The following is a 21,506-nucleotide window of genomic DNA, read 5'->3' on the forward strand; positions in this document are numbered from 1 at the left end:
AATTCTGGAGACAACAAATGTTGTAGGACCAGGACTAGTGCAGGGACAGGCATGAGAGCCCTCTTTTTCACCCCAGGAGCCTTCCTTGCTTCAATGCACTGAAAGTTGTAAAACGCTAAAGAAATAGCCAAGATCTATTCTGCAGTTAGATCCAACCCATCCCAACTTGATTTCCAACCACATCCTGGGCCATCCTGTCTATATGTTAAGCGTAGGGGTGTCGAACTCAATCAGAGAAGGGGCCAAAATCTAAAATCCAGCCTAAATCGCGGGCCGAATGGTTTACTGAATAGTCATAAACTGTCATTGTGATGGAAATGCAGCGGAGTGCAGTGATGACAGCGCGGTGCGGGCCACATTGCAAGGCCTGGCGGGACGGATTTGGCCCGCGGGCCTTGTGTTTGACACATGTGTGTTAAGGGATGACCGATGCCCTCTTTCTCCACCTGCCCACTTCATCCCCATTGCTGGCTCTCTATCCAGCTTGTAAACTAAGTCCTTATCTCTACTCATGCTCCCCTTAAGAGTGTGCTCTACAGAGGAGAGAGGAAGCTAGAGACCAAGTCTCGTCCCCTGTTAAAACAAGTGGGTATTTCCCTGCTACCATGGCCTTTGTTTCCAAGCAGTCCAGACTAGAGTTGGGAGACAGGTGGAGAGATTTGCTGGGAGATTAGCAGTGGGTCCCCATTTTAAGCAGCCTGGGAGCTTTGCTTAGCGGTGCCCTCTGCTGCCCTCTATGGCTAAAACATCAATGTCTCTAGAGACAAGAAGTCCTGGGACCCAGCTTTCCCATCATCTTTTAAAATGTTTCTTCTTTAGTTCTCCATAAGCTTTAAAAGTAAAATGGGACACCCTAGCCACAAGCCTTGGTCTTTATACTCCCAGCTCCTTCCTGCAAAGTTGTTGAACTGGATCCTGGAAGAAATCTTAAGAGGTCATTGGGCCCCTCAGCTATGCTCTAAGCAAGGCTGAGTCCACGACTTCTGGGAATTGTACAGGCTTTTGGTGATTCTCCTGACATTGCCAAAATCCCAGACTTCAAAGTCACTCACTGGGATTTCCACAAAATCTGTCCAAGTGTTTATCATAACTTGGGACCTTTTGCTTAGAGGGCACAATCCCAATTAGAAAGATGGGCAGGCTGGCCATGGGGAAGGAGTGATGTTAATATGGCTGTTATGTTCTTCAGGGACCTTTCACCTTTCTTCTTTCTTTCTTTTTTTTCATCTCTAAAAAGCTAATTTCATAAGCGCTACCCTGCTGAAATGTCCTTTTAGGGTTGGAGGTGTGGCTTTGTGGTTGGCAAGCGCAGCCCAGGGCTCAGTGGTTTCTCCTTGCTCTGGCAGGGAATGGCTTTGGGCACCTGGAAAAGAACCTGCTTCTTCTCCCACTCCAGTCCCAAGTGAGATGAGTAAGCTTATTGCTGGTTAAGGGAGAATCTGGTCTTACAATTTGAATTCCTCATTGAGGTAAATGTGTCCATTAGGATCAGCTGGCTGAGAAGCCCACTATGAAGTTACCCCCTTTTTAAAACCCACCTGCCCCAAGAAATGGCTCCTGAGATAAATTTGCAATTTTTGTTTGAATGCCTGGCATTTGGTTTTAAAGCTGCATGCACAGTTCCCGCTGGTTCTAGGAAAATGAGGAAATGTGCCTTTCCAGGTATTTTCCATCTCTCCTTAATTCTGCTTTTCCAAAAGCTGGCGCAAGATATCCCTTTTTCTGTTACCACGTGCAAGGGGAAAAGATAGGTTTTTATTTTGTATTTTGGTGGTGACACAAAACTAGTCTCCCTAAATTCCATTTAGATTATTTTTATTGACATTTATTTTTGTACTGTAAACATACACAGCCTTAGATTTACTATCTTAACCGTTTTTAAGTGTACAGTAGTTAAATATACTCACACTGTTGTGCAACAGATCTCTAGGACTTTTTTATATCTATGTACCTATTGAACACTTCTTCCAACCCTTCACCTGTTCCCCTTCAGCCCCTGATAATCACCTTTCTACTGTGTTTCAACGAATGGCTACTTCAGCCAGCTACTGCAGTACAAATTGTGGTGGTCAAGCTAAGGGGAAAAGGCGCAGCACAGTTTCCAGTCCCAGGGAGGACCACTTCCCTGGTCCTTGCTTTCTCTGCTCCTCAACTCTGATCTGTGAAGCCTTTGGGCCCTTCAGAGATTAAGAGCTTCCCTGAGCCCCTGCTGGATCCCGGTAGTCTAGGCAGGGAATGGGTGTCTAGCTGAGCGCAGGGCCGGGGCTCAGGCGAAGGGTGAAGGCAGCCGTTAAAGCGCAGCTGAAATATCCCTGCGCTCTAACCACTTCCCCTTCAGAGCGTCCATCTCCCCACACCTGACATGCAGCCTTCCATCGGACTCCGCAGACACATCAGGCAGGCCTGCGGTCTCGTGATTGGAGGACATGGTGTCAACTCCTTTCCCATGATCATCCTGGGTGGGAAGCGGGACTCACTGGTCCAATTCTGAGCTGGCCGGGTGTCCGGGAGTTGTGAGTAGGGTTTGACAGGCCAGAGGGCTCAGAGGCCCTCTTCTCCTCCATCCCGCTCAAAGCCCTATACCTCCTAGCCTAGCACAACCCTGCAAGCAAGCAAAGAAGAGGCGCAGCCGCACCACAGTTTCACTATAGTTTCCCCAGACCAGACAGAAGCAGGAGATCGGTTTCCCCGTCTCTTTTCCCAAAAGGCAAAGTCAGGGCGTTCTGCCCCGGGGGGTGGGGTGGGGGTGGGAAAAGCGCAGCGCTCGGGCCCCCAGCGCGACAGCTAGAGCCCCTGGAATTATCCCCACCTGGGCCTAGGGTAAGGTGCCCAGACGTCCCGCTTTTTAACAATTTGTCCCGCATCCCGCGTCGTTTTTTTTTTTTTTAAAAAAAGTCCCGATTTTTTAAAACGCCGCGGGACAAATTGTTCAAAACCGGGACGTCTGGTCACCTTAGCCTAGGGTCTGTGCAGCGGGGCGGGTGACTGCCGACGGGCTCTGCCAAACGCACCCTCGCGCGGTGCCCTCTCCAGGCGCTCGCGTCCTGCCCTCGTCCCAAGGGCACGGCGGCGGGAGCGGGAGGACACCCGCGCAGAGGCGCGCTCCCGGAGACCGACCTGTTGCGGTCGCTTTGGCCCCCATACACACACCCTGCCCCTAAATGGCACGGAGTCCCACCTTGCTACCTGCCAATCTCATAAACAACCACCGCAGCTGCGGGGGGAGGAGGCGGGGCGGGCGGGCCGCGGCGGAGCCGGCGCTGGGGCGGGGAGGGTTGGGTGGGGGCGGGGAGGGGTAGGAGGACGAGCCGTGGCCCCGGACGGCGGCGCCCTGCCATTGGCCCGGCCCAGTGGGCTGCCCGGGCTCCGCGGGCGGGGCCTGCCCGGGCGCCCGCCCCGCCCCGCCCCCCCCCCGTGCCCGCCCGCCCCCCGCGCCTCCCCCGCGCGCGCCGCCGGAGTTTTTAAAGTGGGCAGGCAGCCCGGGGAGCCAGACCTCCGGGAGCGGCCCGCCGCACTGCTCCGGCGCCCGCTGCGCCCCGCCCCGCGCCCCGAGCCGGCCGTACAATCCTCGGCAGTGTCCTGAGACTGTATGGTCCTCTCGGCCTGCGCCCCGGACTCTCCGAACTTGTGGCCGTCGGGGCGACGTCTCTTCTTAAAAAGGGACGCCTCCTCGGAAAGAGGGAACGTCCGTGCCCTCCTCGCTGCCCTCTTTTTTTTTTTTTTTTTTTTTTTTTTGGCGTTTGACAGCCTCCTCCCACTCCTGGCCCTGACCCCGCCTCCCGGGGCAGGTTCCTCCCTGTCACCTTTCTCCACTCCCGGTCCCCGCACCTCGCCAGCCAGCCGCCCGCAAACGTCCACCTGGCTGCGTGCGGCTCCCGGGCCTGCGAGCGCCTAGGACCTTTCCACCGGCCGGACTCCGCGAAGGCAGCGGCGGCTGCAGCTCCCACCGCACTCGGCGGCGTCTGCACGGGCCACGGCGACAATGACAGCTGACAAGGAGAAGAAAAGGTAAGGGGGCGCCGGGCCGGCCCGGGAGCTCGTCCGAATGGGATGGCGCGCTCCGGGGCGCCGGCGCGGCGGGGGGCAGCTGGGGGAGCCGCGCAGAGAGAGGTCTTTGAGGCCCGAGGATAGATTTGGAAGGTTTTTTTTTGGGGGGGGGAGGGGAGCAGGTGCTCCGTCTGGGGACACGGAGCTGCAGCCTCACAGTGGAGGGTTCTGTGGCCGAAGAAATCGGGCATCCGAGCGCGCACCGAGGCGGCCCTGCGGGGTCGGAGGCGCTCCTCGAGCAGTAACTCCCCCGCCGCTGCGCCCAGCTCCCGCGCCCGCAGGTGGAAATGGTTTTCTAGGTTTTGATTTAACTCAGGTCAACTTTCCACTCTTCGCATGCCGGGCAGTATATCCACGTCGGATCCTTTGGGTCCTTCTAAACGAGTCGCTGTCGGATCCTTTTGGGTCCTTCTAAACGAGTCGCTATGTCCTCTCTGCGCCCCAAACTGGCGAGGGGATCGGGGTCGGAGCGCGGGAGCAGCCAAGGGCCCCCACGCCGGGCCTCCAGATCCCACCAAAGCTTGGAGAAACTCCCTTCCCGATATCCTCCATATCCTCCCGCTTCTTGAATCCGTGGAGAGGCGGGCAGTGAACCCGGCTCCCTCGCCGCCGGGGCAGGTGTCTCGGTGCGCGGCGAGGTGAAGGCTGCACCGGGAGCTCCCGACTGGTCCCAGGGTTTCTCTGCGGAGGACAGAGAAGGGCAGCCGCGATCGGTGTGCTGCCGGCCCTCACAGGCCTCTGGGCACTGGGTGAGAGGCCACTCTGGACAGGCCAACTCTCACTGCCCTCCTGCCCCCTCCCGGCCGCTCCCCGCCCGGCCCGCTCCCAGCGAGGCTCAGCGCGCAGTGCGCGGCCCGAACCGGCCCGGGTACCGCTTTGCGTCCCTAACCGCTCGCCACTGGCTGCCCGACTCTCACTTCTGTCTCTGCTGGTGCTGCCTTGGTGGCTGGAACTGTCGGCCCCGCGCTTGGAGGCGGCGGCTTGGCAGACAGAGCTGGGGTTGGGGGAGCGGAATGGAGTGCACCACCTGTTGAAGGGGCTGAGAGCCTCGGAGAAGGGCTGCTGGGTGGGGATGCGGGGCGCAGCGACAAAGGGAGGGGGTGACTGGCCTCGAGCTGGGGGCCCACAGGGCTCAGCGCCTGTGTTGATTTGCGCCTGTTCTGGCTTCCACTTGGAGATCAGAGCCAAAAACCGTGTGGAAAGCTGCGGTTCCCACTCGGCGCAGCGATAAGGATTTGATAAAAAGGGAGCGAAACGCGCCTGTTCTGGACTGGCGCCCTGACCCTTCCTCCCGCTCCCGGATCGCTGGGGGCAGAGGACTGAGCCCAGCTCCCTCTTCCAGACCGCAGCTCTCCCTCCCACATCTCTGTGGCGCCCCCCCGGCCGCCTGGGATGGGAGAGGGAGCTTTGGCCCAGCCACCCCGAGCCCCCAGACCAAGCAGTGAGGCAAGGAGGAGAGTTTAAGTTTCCAGGACATTTTGTAAAACCAATGTATCCTAATTCAAAATACCAATAATAATGACTGAACAATCAGAAAACAAAATTATAATCAGTTCCCATGGGTACACTCTCCAGGCCCCAGAGCAGTGGAAGGAGCTTATTGGACATTTGCAAAGGTGATGCCTCTTGGTGCATGCCAGGATCTGACTGGTTCTCTCTCAGAAGGTGATCTTGACAGATATCCAAGGTGTCAACTTCCCCCATGTGGCTCAGCATGGGTTCTGTGCATTAATTGTGGCAAGAAACTTGGGTAAATTATTTCAACACTGCTGGCCAGAGTGCTTCCTTCATTAAAGATAGAGGCAACCATAAGTGGGGTAGTCAGACTGAATTATTCGTGAAAACCACTGCCAGGATTGCCTTGCCCTTTGCGACCTCCCTTGATTTTTGTGTCGCAGACTGGCAGGGCAAAGGGCATGCCCCTCACCACCCAGAGTACCTTGAAGGGCTGTCTAATTCTTGTTAGGATAATTGTGTAGAGACATATTTACTTTTCATGTCTGGCTCAGTTGGCTGGTGCAGGCTCCTTGCAGGACAAAGGTGTAATTAAAATATGTGAAAACTGATACACTGAAAGTTAGTGTAACATGTAAGCGGCTCTCCAAGTGCAGCCTGCAGATGCCTCGAGGGCTCTCACATGATGATTCTGCAATGAATTCTCAGCAGTTTTGATTCTTATGGTTCAGCAGAGCCATTTCTCCCCCCCCCAAATTCAAGATGCACGGATACTTGCAATGTCCCTTCTAACAGCCCTTCAAGAGGGGGAAGGATCATGCTGTTCCAAAATGTTCATGTGTTGATAGGTACGTTAATGTTTAATAATAAAGAGTTTGCTTTCTAAGAGTTTGGCTGGCCAGCTGGCCTTGATGGAAGGTATCAAAGTGCACTCTTTGGGTGATAGTGGCATTCCCGTTGATATCAGAGATGGTCGGTTGAAGCTAGGTAAAAGGGTGCTGGCCTCACCTCTCTGCACTGAGAGTCAGGAGTGAAATGGAGGCCTCATTAATCAAGGCTCCTGATTCCACGAAGAGCTGGCAAGCATCTAGGTGACTAATGTTCCGATAAGACAATTTCTAAATAATCCCTTCCCTGGGAGGGAAAAGAGTCTGGAGGTTTTTAGGCGCCTAGAAATTGGAAAGTGGTTCCAGTGAATGTAAATGAGGTCCTTAAAGAGTCAGGGATCAAAGTCCACCCCCAAAGCCAGACCCAGCTCAGAACACCTTCTCCAAGGAATGCTTTAGAGCACTTAGTGGTAGAAGGCATCAGAGACATCGTGATCAGAAGTTTTCAAACTATCTCCTCCTCTCCCTGCCAGCTGGACATAGTTGTTCCTCTGTTAAAATAAAACCCAAGTCCAGTTTTTTTCTAGTTTTTTCCATATACTGAAGGCAGAAATATTGGAGGGTAGGCTTTTCTCAATTTACATACATTTTCTATAAATATCCCTGACCTGTCTCTGTTGCATTTCCAGAATTCAGGGATAAAGAATGGATGCAGGTTAGGGCATTTTAACATTTAATTTGTACAGCTCTCATGAAGTTCAAAAGAATGCTGTGGCTAACAGGTTTTTTCAGTGTCACTAATGGAGCTTAGAATTATTTTATCAGGACTGTGGAAATCAGAGAGCCGTGGTTTTCCGACCTCTGGGATAGGGGCTTAATCAGAAGGAACAACAACAGCCTGTAATTATTGGAATAAAGAGTCTAGGTCAGTGGTCGGCAAACTCATTAGTCAACAGATCAGCAAACCGTTGCTCGCAAGCAGCATGTGGCTCAAGAGCCACAGTTTGCTGACCACTGATCTAGTCAAATGTTTTCCTTTCTGGATAGGACACGAAGGCCTAGAGAGATTAAGTGACCTCCAGTCACAAGGAAAGTTAGCTCTGGTAAGAATTAGAACCCTGGTTTATTACTTTCAACTAAGTATGTATTTTCCTATTGTTGGCAAAATAGTACCTCCAGTGCTAAAGTGCCTCTAGACCAGGCGTCTTCAAACTATGGCCCGCGGACCACATGTGGCCCGCAGAGGAGTCTGATCCGGCCCGCCAGGTTTTTTGGGCAGTGAGCGCAGCCGAAGTGTTACAGTAGGAATTAGTAGTTCATATAGTCCGGCCCTCCAGCTCTCTGAGGGACCGTGATCTGGCCCCCACTTTAAAAAGTTTGAGGACGCCTGCTCTAGACCAAGCATGTCACACTCCCATGCCTCGTTTATTTGGCCTGTGTTAGCCTTTGAGTTTGACATGCTTGCACAGTTCCAGAGGATTGCAGTGCCCATGCTTCTCAAACGCTGATCCTTAGACAGTGGAGACTTGCTTTACTAGATTATAAAAGACTTCAGGCTGCACCAGGAGGGATTCTGTTTGTTTTTTGGTGGGAAAAAGGGTGTGGTGAGTAAAGTTGGTGTTGGTCCCAGTGTCTGTAAACTCTGGGAAGTATGAATTCATTGCTTTAGTGCTCTCCTTGTATTTCACTAGAAAAAACTTTATATGTGGAGCTCCTTAAACAAACCAGTGAAAGGGCTCCTCTGCATCTGAGCAGATTGCTCTGTGAAATGGAGAACTTCCTGTCAGAGGAGACATCCCAGCAGCTATTAGATTGATTCCTATATTGAGTTAGGTGGCATTTTCACTAGGAGTGAAAACCATAAGACTAAAACTGTTTAATTCACTTTGAATGTAAATCAGTCAATAGCTCATCCTCTCTGTCTCTTTGACTCTGTCCTGCCTCTGTCTCTCTCTCAGGTGTGTGTGTGTGTGTGTGTGTGTGTGTGTGTGTGTGTATGTATGTGTAGGGTGATCCTAACTTTCTAGGAATCTTTGTATAAAATGTTTACACATAGAAGGGACCAATCAGATAATTTTAGTGCTCCAGGACTTTTTAGCCCAATACATTTGAAAATATTTTCTGTCATTAATTATCTCAAGATTCAGGCTTTTCTACTTCTCAGAAAATCTATCTAGTAATATTCAATGTTCTTTTTTTTTATATTTTTCCCAGTTCTGTTCCATACCAACTTTTCATTTTAGCCTAATGAATCTTCCCTGTTGCTTTTAGTATTGACCATCACTGCTAGTGCGTAACAGGTCGGGTTTTTCCAATCATGTCAAGCTAGCCAAGTTTGCTCACTGGGCCCCTAGTACCCTCCCCTGCCTGTTCTCATGATGAAAACTAGCTCTGCCGTTCACACCATGATATAAATCAATAACACAACAGATATGTATTAAACGCCTACTCTTACTCTGCATAAAAAGATTGTAGAGGAGACTGAGAAATAGGGGATGTGGTCCTTGTTTTCAAATCGCTTAGTTTGGTCGGGGATGGGGAGAAAGACATACCAGGAAGTTTAAGTAAAACTATAGGTAGCTGGCAGCTTACAAGTAACTTCTGTTAAGATCAAATATTTTGAAGCTAAAGATAAGAAGCTCTCAGTAGCATTTCAGGCCGTTGTAACCATCCACACAAGCATACACGATGATTAAAAAGTATTGTGTGTGTTTGCGGGTGGGAGGGTTGGTTCATAGTTTCCCCTGGAATCATGCAGGGTCAGTGCTGACCACCAGCATAAAGACTGGCTCTGAGGGCGGGTCAGATCCGGCAGTCAGTGTCGGGGATAATGAGAGTAAGGAAAAAGGGGGAGGGTTCAAGAGTATTCCTTATCATGTACTTCAACACCATGGTCAGAGAGGCCCCCAATGATGAATGTTTGCTGTTCTCTACACACTTGCTGTGGGCATGGAGGGAACCATCCAATAGGGATGGCTCCAGGAATGAGAGGGCTCGAGGTTCTGGTCCCACTGTGGAGGCAGCCATGATGCCAGGGAGGCCAAGGAAGAGGGAGCTTCTTGAGTTGGACTTTATAAATGGGCTTCAGAGGACCGTCTGTGAGCCTTTGAAATTCCATGCAAGGTATTATGTGTATAAGCGTGTTTTGTATTTTTTCCCTCCTCTGAGGGAAGTCTGTTCAGCTCTCAATAGCCTTTCAAAGGCTCTATGATCTGGGAAAGGCAAGCCCTGGCTCTCAGACTTGGTGACTGCCTTACATTTCAGTGTCTTTCTGTTTGGGTCCCAAACACTTCTGATGTTTCCCTGCCAGTGTCTCTCAGTGTCTTCGAGATGGAAGTGAGGGTTGGTGTGTGCATCTAGTAAAGGTGCTGGGTGCAACTTCACCTTAGCTGTACCCCACGTCTGCCCTCAGCCATGGGAGGAAGGAGAGCTGAGGGCCCTACACAGTTACTGGGAGGTCATTTTATGTGCTAGGAATGCATATGTGTGTCCTAGGGGAAAATCATATATGTGATAGATGAAACAAAAACAAAAACAAAAAACCCTGAACACTTAGTCTTATTTGTGTTGGCACTGTCCTTAGAACTTATATGGATTAACTTTTAATCCTAATAACAACCTTGTGAGATAAGCCCTGTTATTATTCTCATTTTACTGAAGGAAAAACTGAAATATAGCAAAAAAAAGAGAGAACTCATGAACATGGACAGCAGTGTGGTGATTGTGGAGGGAGGGGGAAAGAAGAGGTAGAAGAGAGTATAGAGGGGCTAAATGGAGATGGAAAAAATTAAATTAAATTTGAGACAAAATACGTAAAAGAAAAAAAGAAAGGAGAATTGCCAAAGGTGAAATAGGTAACATGGGCTGAGCTAGGATTTGAACAGGGCAAAATGTTTCCAGAGTCTATACTCGGGACCAATGATGTAAGCCGCCTCACCTCCTTTAAGATATCTATAGAGTATTTATTACCATTCCTGACTCGTGGTAAGTACTCCATAAATGATAACTGCTTTTGTTGTTGGATTTATAGTTATTATAGTTACTTTCCCTTTTATGACTCATCACTTATATTGAACCTTACACTCAGACAGGGATTGAAGATCTGAAGGGTGGAATTGGCAGTCCTGAAAATTTTGTGGGTTTTATTTTTCGTGGGTTTTACTCAACTCTGGCAGGAGGCAGTTCCCTCTTGCCCTTAAGAAGTTCAAAGCTTTCCACCTTCCGCCCTTAGCTGGTGGCAAGACTTCAATAATTACTTTAGCCTTCGGACTCCATTGTGCAAAAGAACCTGTTAGAAGTCTTCCTCTGTGGCTTCTGAAGAACCATCTCCAAATCAAGATGCACAAGACTTCCTCTGGCTCTTTTGATCTTTTGAAATTGCAAGCACAGGAAGGAAAGAATGGATAGGGGAATAAAGAATAGCTTTGGTTGTTGCAATAATAACGTTGCATTTTTATAGAGCCCTTTCTCTCATGAGCCCCGAGCTTTCACAGCCGTCACCCCATTGGCCTCTGCACTGTGAACCCAGAAGTCATCGTGAGTGTTCGCAGAGCTGTAAAACAATCGCACCGAAACATACAGCACCAAGAGAAGCAAGGCATGGTCGCACAGCACCGTAGGTGTGGTAGTCATGCATGGGTGCCTGCCACTCACGGCTCTGTGATTTTCAAGTGGAGGTTGGGAGTAATGTGGTGCCAGTTGTCTGGTCCTGCAATTGGAAGTCAGACAACTGATCTGCAAGCACGAAGTCAAGAAGCGTGGCGAGGCCCTTGAAGATCTCTGGAGCTGAGGAAACAGGTGTGGAATGGACCGGGATGTTATCCACTCCTAAGTGGCCTGGTTGTTTTGTCTGATCCCTCCAGAAATACTGGTTTGCTTCACTGCCTTAGGCTGTTGCTAGAGGCCACTTGTACATCAGCAAAATTCTTATATGGCATGAGCACCAGAAACATCACGTGTTCCCAGGAGGCACTCCCCCTCCCCACCCCTTAACCTTAAATGGAAAAAGTCTTCTGTTTTAAAGTTACAAGTAACTTCTGTGTAAGATAATGACTCTGGGAAACGGTTCCTTTCCTCAAGTGGAAAGATATTTCAGAAAGGGTAGTTTCTCAGTAAGGAAAATGATCCCATTAAAATACCGTATTTTTCGGACCATAAAACGCACTTTTTCCCCCCCCAGAAGTGTGTGGGGGGGAAAAGTCCCTGTGTCTTATGGTCCAAATATAGCCTACACATATACTTTAAAAAAAAAAGTTTTTTTACTTGCCCGGCTCTGTGTGGTCTCTGTGTGCTTGCCCTGCTCTAAAATGGTTCTAAATGCTGCTGTTTACAGGGTTGATTACATGTGTTTATGACTGTGATGTTGGGTTTTAATGCACATAAAATATTTTAGGACACTATTTGTTTCAGAATCTTTTTTTCTTCATTTCCCTTCTCTAAAAACTGGTGCGTCTTATGGTCCGGAGCATCTTATGGTCCGAAAAATACAGAATATATTTATTTGCCATTCATCCACTTGCCATTTTCCTAATTCTACAAAGCCATGAAAGTAGATTGATATAACTCTCTTCTTATAATCCTCCAGTGCACCTCCTTTCCCTGGCACCCTCCAATAAAAAACAAACAAAAAAAAACCTGAGAGGTTAGTGCTAGGAATCCTAACAGATCAGGAATTGTACTGCTCGAGGCTGTGTGAGAACACACAGGAGGGGAAAATGACTCTGTATGCTTCACTCATGATTGTGACGCTGGAGGCTAACCCCACTGCCCACATTGCCGGGGGGGGGGGGGGGAAGGGGGGGTGCAGACAGCCAATAGTGGGATCTTTTTAGCAATTAATCAACTCTATCATGTCTTTAGTTGACTCTCTTGGAATCATGTCAGTCTAAAGTGCCCTGCTCACCTGTGACCCTGTGGGGTGGGTGGTTTGCTATGAGTAAAAAGACATGGGCTCAATTTGAGACAGTTCAGAAACACTTTATAAATCCTTTAAGATATATCAGTGACAGTACAGGATTCTTTTTCGGTAGTAATCATTTCCGTCGGCTGTGCTATATGCTTAGCCAGATGGTGTTCTCTCTGTGTCTCTTATGTTTATACTAACAGATAGGCATGTTTTACCCTTGATAAAGTAATTTTCATATCGCCACCACTTTGCATAAGATTTGTCTGGACTGCCTCTGGGTGAGGGTCAGAGAGGGAAGGAAAGACATCACGTTTGCCTAGTATTTGGGAAGTTGAGCTGCTGAAAGAAACAAGCCACACCATGTGCAATGAGGTGTAGTATTGGCCCCTGGTGTCCCAGGTGAGGCTAAGCCCCCATGGAGCACCCTGGGCTCCTGGGACAAGGCAATGAAGAGGCCAGAGCACAAAGGGGATGACTTGAATTTCAATGCTAACTATTCTCATTACTAATGAGTAATTACAGCAAATATTTACAGGCCTCCTTCCTACCTCTATGACTTCCTGTTGCTGAAGCACTTTGGAGTATTGAGAAAGACTGTGCTGGAAAAATGTGTCACACACAGTTACAGAGAGAGTGGCTCTCAGCACACGCACAAAATAGGTTGCCTGGCCCTGTTTATGAATTTTATGTGCAAACGACAACAAAAAAGTTATGCTTGGGAAACACGATGTCTCGTGATATTTTTAGAGAGTATTCCAGAAATAATCAGGACTGTGCAAGCTAGTAAAGTAAATTTTTGAATTGAAGCACGGGCCATTCGATGAACACTCTTATGAACACATTTTTTTTTTTTTCTGAATGAAAACAGTCTTGCTTAATGGTATCAAATAAGGTGTCTATAATAAGCTATGTGGGGGGGAATCGGGGAGGTAGAAGAGTAGCACTTACAGAGATTCTAGAATTAATGTTGATAATGCTCATTTCCTTTGTATTTGGCTTGAAAAGCACTTCAGTCAAATTGCTGTCTTCAGTAAGTGTCTGGAAACCCCTGTGTTTCCAAGAGTTGTCCGGTGCTATTTTAGAATGGCAGCATTCACTCCAGCACTGGCCGAGGCTGATGATGCTAATTTTGGTGCCCAGGGTAAAGGGAGAGAGAAGGCCTCGGCAGTGCCAAAAGGACTTTCTGGTGCCTGGGCTGGGAGCAGTGTGGTGTTACCGGACACACCACATTTCACCTTTAGAACCTTTATTTGTGTGCTTGCACAACAGATGTTTACCCAGATATTAAGATAAGAAAAGTATGAAGGTCACATTTCACTGGTGACCAGAGAGGCTTCTATAAATGTAACTATATCACTGTGTGGCAGGAGCCTGTCTTTTATTCTATACCAGTTGCTTAGGGGCGTTAATGGTGAGAGGGGCGTGGGAGCCAGCTGGGGTCCTTCCCAGTTTTTGGCTTTCTTGCCTTCATTCTAGATTCCCTGCCTAACCTGGCATGCCCTTTCCATTTGGCGAGGCCCATTGGGGTGGTCAGGAAGTGAGGGGGAAATCCGAGAGTACTCGGTGGCCTCCCCAGGCACTGGGGTTTTCTGGTGCTCTGTGGACTTTAGTGTCCCCTGCACTTCCCTGCTGTCTGACCAACCAGGCAGCATTCAGGCTGCTAAGATAGCTCTCCTGGCCTCTCAGTGAGGTGTGTATGGTGCCGAGGCCGCCCTGTTTTAGGACTATTAGGGATGTCATGTCCTCAGAGCACTGAGTCTTCAGAGTGGCAAAGGGGTGTCTTTTATGGATTTGAGTGTTTCTCTTAAAGATCTTCAAGGATTAGCTAGACACACTCAGACCCGGATGAAGACATGGATCCTTGGTCCAGTTTTCTACCCAAGGGCAGTCTACAAGGCACTGGGAATCCACCTCACTGACAGTAAGAAACCCCCTTTCCCCCCTCCAGCTCTCACCCCATTCACCATCATCCAACGTGCCTCCTGAGCTCCAAATAGGCAGACCTCCTTCCTCTGCTTCAAAGGCCTGTCTGCCCTCTCTCACAGGACTCGCTTCCACCTCTGTTCTTTCACCCTAGTCCCTCCATCCTGGAGGTTCCTTTCCTTAATTTCTACTCAAATATCTCACACTTCCCTAGTGTGAGCCCAAGTCCCCTAGTTCCTGCAAACCCTTCTGTAGTAATTCCCACGCTGGCACCTCCCCCTCCACTTGTTTCTAACACTTGGTTATGTTTGCCAAACAGCCTGCCTGATTATGTTTCCTTGTTATCTAATGACATTTTATGTGTTCTTGTCTTTCCAACAACATCGCATGTTGCTCAAGGGCAAGGATGTCTAATTTCCTGATGTGTCCTATAATACCTTGCATATTTTGAATCCCTAAAATTCTAATTTAAAAAAAAAATGTATAGAATTGTTTGTTGTTGTCCCTTGGGCTTTTGGAAACCCTGCCTCTTGGGCTCTGCTGTTTTCATTCATGTAGATTTGAGTTCTTTACTCATTTTGCTTTAAAAAGAAAGAAGAAGGAAAAGAAAAATGCAGGGGGACCACAGGCAGGTGTTGGAAAATGATTTTACATCAAAGGCAAACATCAGGCTAGTATTATGCCGATGCTTCAATTCGAGAATGCCCAGTACACCTAGGCAAGAAACAGCCCAGCAAAGCACTACAGCTTATTCTCAAAAATTTAAAAAGCCAGGCAGGACAGTGTGCACGGGAGAGTCCCAGCTCTCTGTAAACAAAGTCCTCTTCCCAGGGGAGCCCTCCCTGATTAGCAGCACTGGTTACCCTTTATCTATATGGTCTTCAGTTGCATTTTATTATTTGTATGATGCTTTTGCAACTTTTGTTGTTGTTATTGAGTGTGTGTGTATGTGTAGTATCTGTCCCTGATTACTAAGAGCAGGGGCCTAGTCATCTTTTTCTGTTTCTTCTTTCCAGAGAGGCCTACATTGAGGAGCCCAGTAACTGCATGCAGACTCAGTAGTTCTATGTCAGAAATATTGGGAACTCAGTGCAGAGGATTAGAGGCACAGGTGGAAACCTTCGCTCAGATCACCTTACCCAGTCTCCTTGGTCACCCAGCATGCATGTAGTGAGTTTGTGGGGAAGCAGGCATCATCACTGTGTGTAAATGTTTGTAGACTACCTACCAAATTCAGGCGCCATGCCATGCAGTGAGGTTATAAAGAGGCATTAGATGGACTCCCTGCCCTCAGGAGGCTTATAGTCTCGTTGGAGGGTCAACAAGTTCATAAGATCCTTTTCTTAAAACATTGCAAGATGGTTTTGCTAACAGATGCTCTAGGCCGGTCTTTAAGATGTTGCTGTCTTGGTAGTCAAAGCTATCTCACATAAAACATTAAGCAAACGGAAGACAATGGCAGTAATTAAGTGAGAGTGAATAGGGGTAAATAGATCTTCAGTATATAGATCAGCATAGATTAGAGGGAGGTGTAATGGAGGAGCATTAAGATCTAGGTCTTGAAGATTAGGTGTAATTCTGATAGGCACATGGGCTTGAGTCAACTGAGGAGGCAGAAATACACAGGGTATGCAGGCAAGGGCTGTTGAGCTGCTCCTTCCAGAGTAATTTTGAGCTCTATTAATGGATGAGAGATAAAGACCAGGCCTGGGCTGGTGCCGGGAAGTTTAGGGACAGTCCTCCCTGAGTCACGTTATGATGAAATCTTTGGGCAGCCTTGGGGCCTTGGGAGCAGTGCATGCCTCTCCTAGGAATTAGTGGAACCAGAGGGAGATATCTGATTTTCCCCTTTCTCACTCCAGATTCCAGGTTTTTGAATCTGATCACTGCAGGGAGATAGGACAATCTCTTCTGCACTCCCCTGTTTGTAGGGAGGAGGCCCAATCCAAACAGACCACCCCTTTTGTTATCTTTACCAGTAACTGTCTGTTGCATGCCCTGTGTGGAGCAATACTGCCAAGCTGTTCCCTGGCCTTCTCCTTTCCTGAGATGTATCATGCCGTTCCCTAAAGCCTGAGCTCTGATGTTTGGCCAGATGCTGCCAGAAAAGAAAGAAAAAGGAGCCATATTTCTGGAGTCACCTGGGTAGGGCAGCTGGGGCTTTTTTCTCTCCCAATAGGTCTAACCTTTCCCCTAGAGGTATTTAGAAGCTCTTAAGGTCATGGCTGGACACTTGCAAGCAGGGCCTTGGCCAGAGATCCTAAATCACTGGAGAAGATCCCACAGCAGTAAAGGCCAAGCAAGTCACTTGAGTGTACCCTGTCCAGTGGTGCTTTGAGGGAGGCTGCAGCTCCTGAATGCTTGACTTGGAATTTAATCTCATCATGACAACTGCGTGTCTCATCTCAATCCTTTTCTATCCCCACCATAATCAGTAAATAATTGTAGAATCGAGAAGCTGCTGCCCAGCCCAGGCAGAACTCCTTTACTCAGTGGCATACTTATAACCATTTAAATACTACTCTGTGCAGGATGCTGCACATTGGACCTGAATCCAAGAGGGACCTCTGGAGCCAGGTGGAAGGAGCTCTCCTCCTCTGGACTTCAGGGGGCAGCCGAGCCCAGACATAGGGCTGTCTGGGGCCTTGGTCATTCCCCCGGGAGCTGCTTCAGGGTCATCCTAAGAAACCCATAGATTATAAACTAGTGTTCACTTGAATCTAGCCAAAGCTAGACATCTGAGTCTAGCATCTACCTTCCTATAGCTGCAGACAGACCTCAGGAAGGCAAAGGAAGATGTCTTAACGAAGCTGATCTGTGACTATGCTGTTAAAGTACAAACACCCATGAACTTACCATTTTTTGTTTTGTTTTGTTTTTCTTTTCTCTTTTCCAAAACTAAGGTTCCTTTTGAAACTTTCAACTTCATTTCTGCTGAACTCCTAGAAAACTGTTTTTCCTACCTGGGTGAGAGAGGTGATGGGACCTGGGCACACTTGGGTGTGATGTGGTCACCACAGTGCTGGCTGGCGTCGGGCCTTGGGAGTCTGAGATGACTGTGAATGTTGATTCCTTCTTTTCTGAGCTATTCATTTGAGCACATTAGAAACATTCTCAATATTCAGATCAACATATGATCCTGAGCTACCCATAGCTCCTTCAATGGATCCAAATGTTATGAGGGTAATGATGACAGCTTACCTCTTCTCGAGTTAGGTCTTCTGGGCCAAGGCAGAGTACATGCTTATTTTGGAAAAAGACAAACTTTCACCCACTTGAATTCCTCCAAAATTAGTGTCAGGGGCTGACCACAAGAGTTCCATATTTCTTAGCCTTTGTTTTACTAAACAGATTATAAATGCTCCTGGGGACGCCTTCTTTTGAGTCCCTGGCAAAGACTGCCTGCATGTGCGGTTCAGAGGCGCTCTCAAGGGGGTCTAGGGATCTGTTTGGTAAAGCAAAAGCTAAGAAATATGGAACTCTTGTGTAACCTAGAACAGGTAATGCAACTTCTCTGCATCTTTCCCACTCCTAATTGGGGGTTAGACACACTAACTGCTTTCTAAGAGGACTATTATGAGGTAGAAATGAGCTAGAGTTTCAATAAAACCATGCATTTAAAAAGTATATTACACTTTTAAAATCTTTTTGCAACCATTATATTACTAGAAAGACCTTTGAAAAGTTTAAAGTGCAGGCCATTAAGGCATCATTAATAAGCACAGCAATATAATCACTTGGCACATCATTAGCTGTTGGAGTGATTTGTCTGCAGTTGGGAGTCTTAGGAGAATCTAAAAGGAGATGCTTGTTCCCAGGCCTTTAAGTCCCAATTCCCTCACCCCCAACCCCCTGGCTGGTTTTTTCAGGAGTCTGGGCTCTTTCCAATAGTGATTTCAGGGTATGAGCTATATTTTTTCCCATACTCTGAGATTCAAGGAAACCTAACAACACCAAGAGACTGAAGAAACCCTCCAGGACTCCTGAAAAATAGTCTGACCTTAGATGTGCCCCTTCCATGCCTGGCTGTTCTCCTTCACCTGTGGAGATAGAGGGTCCACTCCAACAGCTGTCCTGTATGAATGAGAATTTGCCCTTTGACTTAGCACCCCGAAATCTGTATATTGAAAGGCTGTATCTACAGTACATCTGCCCAGGTTCCACTTGTTTCTTTCATCTTATATGTAATCTTATATGCAATCTTATATGCAATCATTCAACATGGTGGGCTCTCTACATGCCTGACCCATGGTCTTTAAAAGGTCAGACAGCTTATTGGTGGATCTATACATGAAGGGCATGCATGTCTAGAAGGCACCTGAGCCTGCAGGAGTTACTGGAAGTGGAATGAGGCTTTGGTTGTGAAGGGCCTGGCTCGGCCACATAGTGATTTGAGACTTGGCAGGTCAACTCTAGTTTCAGATCCATCATCTTTAGCACCCCAGACACCTCGTCCTTGATCTTGTCCTTCCCTCTGCCCTACCCTGCATGAGGCCAGCTGCCTTTGGCCTTAGGTCTCAGTTTGAATATAACCTCCTCAAGGAAGCCTTTCTAGACCTCCCTCCATTAACCTTCATCTCTGTTCTTTTTCTTAATAACACTCCACAAATGCTGTAATGTATTTGTCTGCTTATTGTCTGTCACGCCCCTCTAGTTTGTAAGCTCCTTGAGGTAAGCTCCTTGAGTCCAGGGACTGTGCTGAGTTGCTCAACACCAAATGTTTTGTGTCTGGGGCAGCGCTGAGCACATACAAGATGCTCCTTAAGTATAGGTCAAGTGAACTATCAACCCAGGCTTGCAGGTCTTTGTCTTCAACTCTGTATTATCATTTCTTACCTTTCTTCAGTGTTTGTTTTTGCCAAAGCTCAGGATGTAGATTAAAGCACTTATCATTCTCATCACACAGATGAAACAACTGAGGCACAAACATGGGATCCCCAAACCAGAGAGTGGTATAGCCCATGTGAAGAGATCCCCGGCCCCAGCCTCTCTCCACAGCCCGGTGCCATCTCTCCAGGCACCTTCTTTTTCTGTCGTGGCGATGTTATTGTTTGTCTTATTTGGCAACGTGTTTACGCCGGAGGAGTAGGAGCCATTGTGTGTTTGTGGCGTCTGGAAATGCACAGCAGAGTCCCAGGAGAATGCCACTGTCGGTCCTTACCACAATTAGCAATTGTCAGGCCAGGGGTAGTGACTGGGTGGGTGTCATTCCCTATGTGGCTGATTCTTCCTGTTAAAACGCCACTGCCTGCTCCTAAGACTGGCAAAGGGAGTGGGGGTCCTAGGACCACAGCCCCGCTCTGCCTGGTACCATCTAGTCTACCACATAGGCTTAGGCCCTTTCTGCTTGGGAAATGTCTTGATGTGTCTAGTGGAGTTCCTGTGGCCTGATGGGAAGGAAAGAGGAGTGCTAACCAGGCAAGTGTCTGCTGGGCTTCAGTTTCTCCATCATTAAAATAGGCCAATAGGTGGGAAGCAGGCAAGATAAACTCCAACATCCTTCTGGGGTTCCAGTTCCATTGTGACGTCAAGTCTCAGTGGAACCTTGTTCTGACACTCTGTTTCCAGGTGCATCCTTAGGGAAGGGAGATGGGAGATTAAAGGTGATCGGTGAGGGTTTGGAGGAAGCCTCTCCAACTCCCCTGCGATTCCTCTTCTACAAGAGGAGGTTCTATTATGCTGGAGGGGAGCAGAGCCTTGGAAATCACTACTGAGCAGGGAAAGGGTCTGGACCCACTTCCACAGCAGCAGCCGGAGCACCCGTTAGAAGGAAGTGACAGAACGGGCACTGCCCGGTGGTTTCTACAAAACGGAACAGCTGTGTTATCAGGAGGGACAGCACTTGGTCTCCTAATGCCAGGAAAGAAGGAGGCTGGTTGCTCAGGGGTGAGAGTACCCTTCACTAGGAGCCCTGGTTCCCACCTCCAACACGACACCACGCTGCAGCCTGTCACGGACTCCTTCTCAGCCTCAGCTTCCCGTCTGTCAGATGGCTGCACCAATCGCTGCCTTGCCAATTGGTTTGGGCTTGGAAAACATAAACTGCTACAGAAGCGGGGGGGGGGGGGGGGGGGGGTGTTGGTGCTGCCATTTGCGCATATATGTGTGTGTGTGTGTGTGTGTGTGTGTGTGTGTGTGAGAGAGAGAGAGAGAGAGAGAGAGAGAGAGAGAGAGAGAGAGAGAGAGAGAGAGAGAGAGAGAGAGAGAGAATAAGTGAACATACTGGAGTGCTCAGAGTTGAAACTAACATGAGATGATTGACACGATCTTGACACATACCCAAAGGACCATGTCTTTTGACCTGAGGCAGAAGGGAGGAGGAGGGAGAAAGGACTGAGTCAGAAAGCCTGCAGCCTTGAGAGGAACAGGCTTGAAAATTACTGAATGGAGCTACGCTGTATTGGGGAGGCGGGGGAGCACTCCGTGGGACAGAGGTGAGTCACAGTGCATGACTGTTGGGGAGTCACCTTGAAATTGCGCCAAAAAAGTGGAAATATTGGGACTCGGGTTTATCTGCCTTTCATCAGGTACATCAAGTTCTGGATGGCTTCCCACTGGCCAGGGACCTGAGGTGGACGGCTCTCCCCGGCCGCCTGGGAAGGCTTTCTGCTGGCTTTGGCCCCACTGAGCAAAGTCTGCTTGTTCACTGCAGTTCACACAGACTCTTTGCCAGGCCTGCCCAGAATCCTGTCTCCTCTGACTTCCTGAGCTCTTGCATAATATTTCCTTGCTTCTTGAATGCCTGCCCCCAGTGTGGGGGCAGCTCAATGACGCTGCTGAGCGAGGAGCAGGATGTGGAGGGAGGACAGGGATGTGGGAACGTCACCCAGGGGTGCCCTGGGCCCTGTGGATGGAGGGCAGGAAAACAGGGCTCCCCAAATTACTTGGCAGAAGATTTTAGCAGTAGGGTAGTGAGGGAGACTGTGCAAGTGTACACACACAGACGCCAGTCCTCATAACTTATCTTTCCTATATAACTGTTTTTCAAGTAGCTAAATTTTCTTCTGATTATAAAAAACACAGGAAGGCATCCAGATAAAAATAAAAATCATCAAAATGTCACCACCTAGAAGCAACACCTGTTAACACTTTGATGAACTTCTCCTATATAACAAATATGAATATGTAATTACAGAATCCTATATAATAAAAGCCTAATGTGCAAATTATTGCACCAGGAGTTTGACCGCTCACTATGACGTGCACTTGACACCAGGGGGTGGTGTGGAGCATGGCAGGTGTAGGAGATGCTGAACTGGCAGTGGGCAGCAGTGGAAGTGCTGTCTGCCCTTTTGGGCCCCAAAGAGAGAGGACTGTGGCAACAGGATGGTGGAGCAAGTGAGCTAACA

At 48.6% G+C, this 21,506-nt stretch overlaps 1 protein-coding gene across 1 annotated transcript in view; it reads left to right on the forward strand.

The window, feature by feature from the left end:
* The first annotated feature begins 3,455 nt into the window (after positions 1 to 3,455).
* The window catches only part of EPAS1 (endothelial PAS domain protein 1), a 77,358-nt gene continuing 59,307 nt past the window's right edge, over positions 3,456 to 21,506 (forward strand). The window contains exon 1 of the mRNA XM_036435214.2: positions 3,456 to 4,008. Within this exon, the coding sequence (XP_036291107.1) occupies positions 3,983 to 4,008 (26 nt within the window). The 5' untranslated portion in view covers positions 3,456 to 3,982. The remainder of the gene's footprint in view (positions 4,009 to 21,506) is intronic.

This window comes from Pipistrellus kuhlii, unplaced genomic scaffold (genome assembly GCF_014108245.1).
Source record: "Pipistrellus kuhlii isolate mPipKuh1 unplaced genomic scaffold, mPipKuh1.p scaffold_m20_p_13, whole genome shotgun sequence".
NCBI lineage: Eukaryota > Metazoa > Chordata > Mammalia > Chiroptera > Vespertilionidae > Pipistrellus > Pipistrellus kuhlii.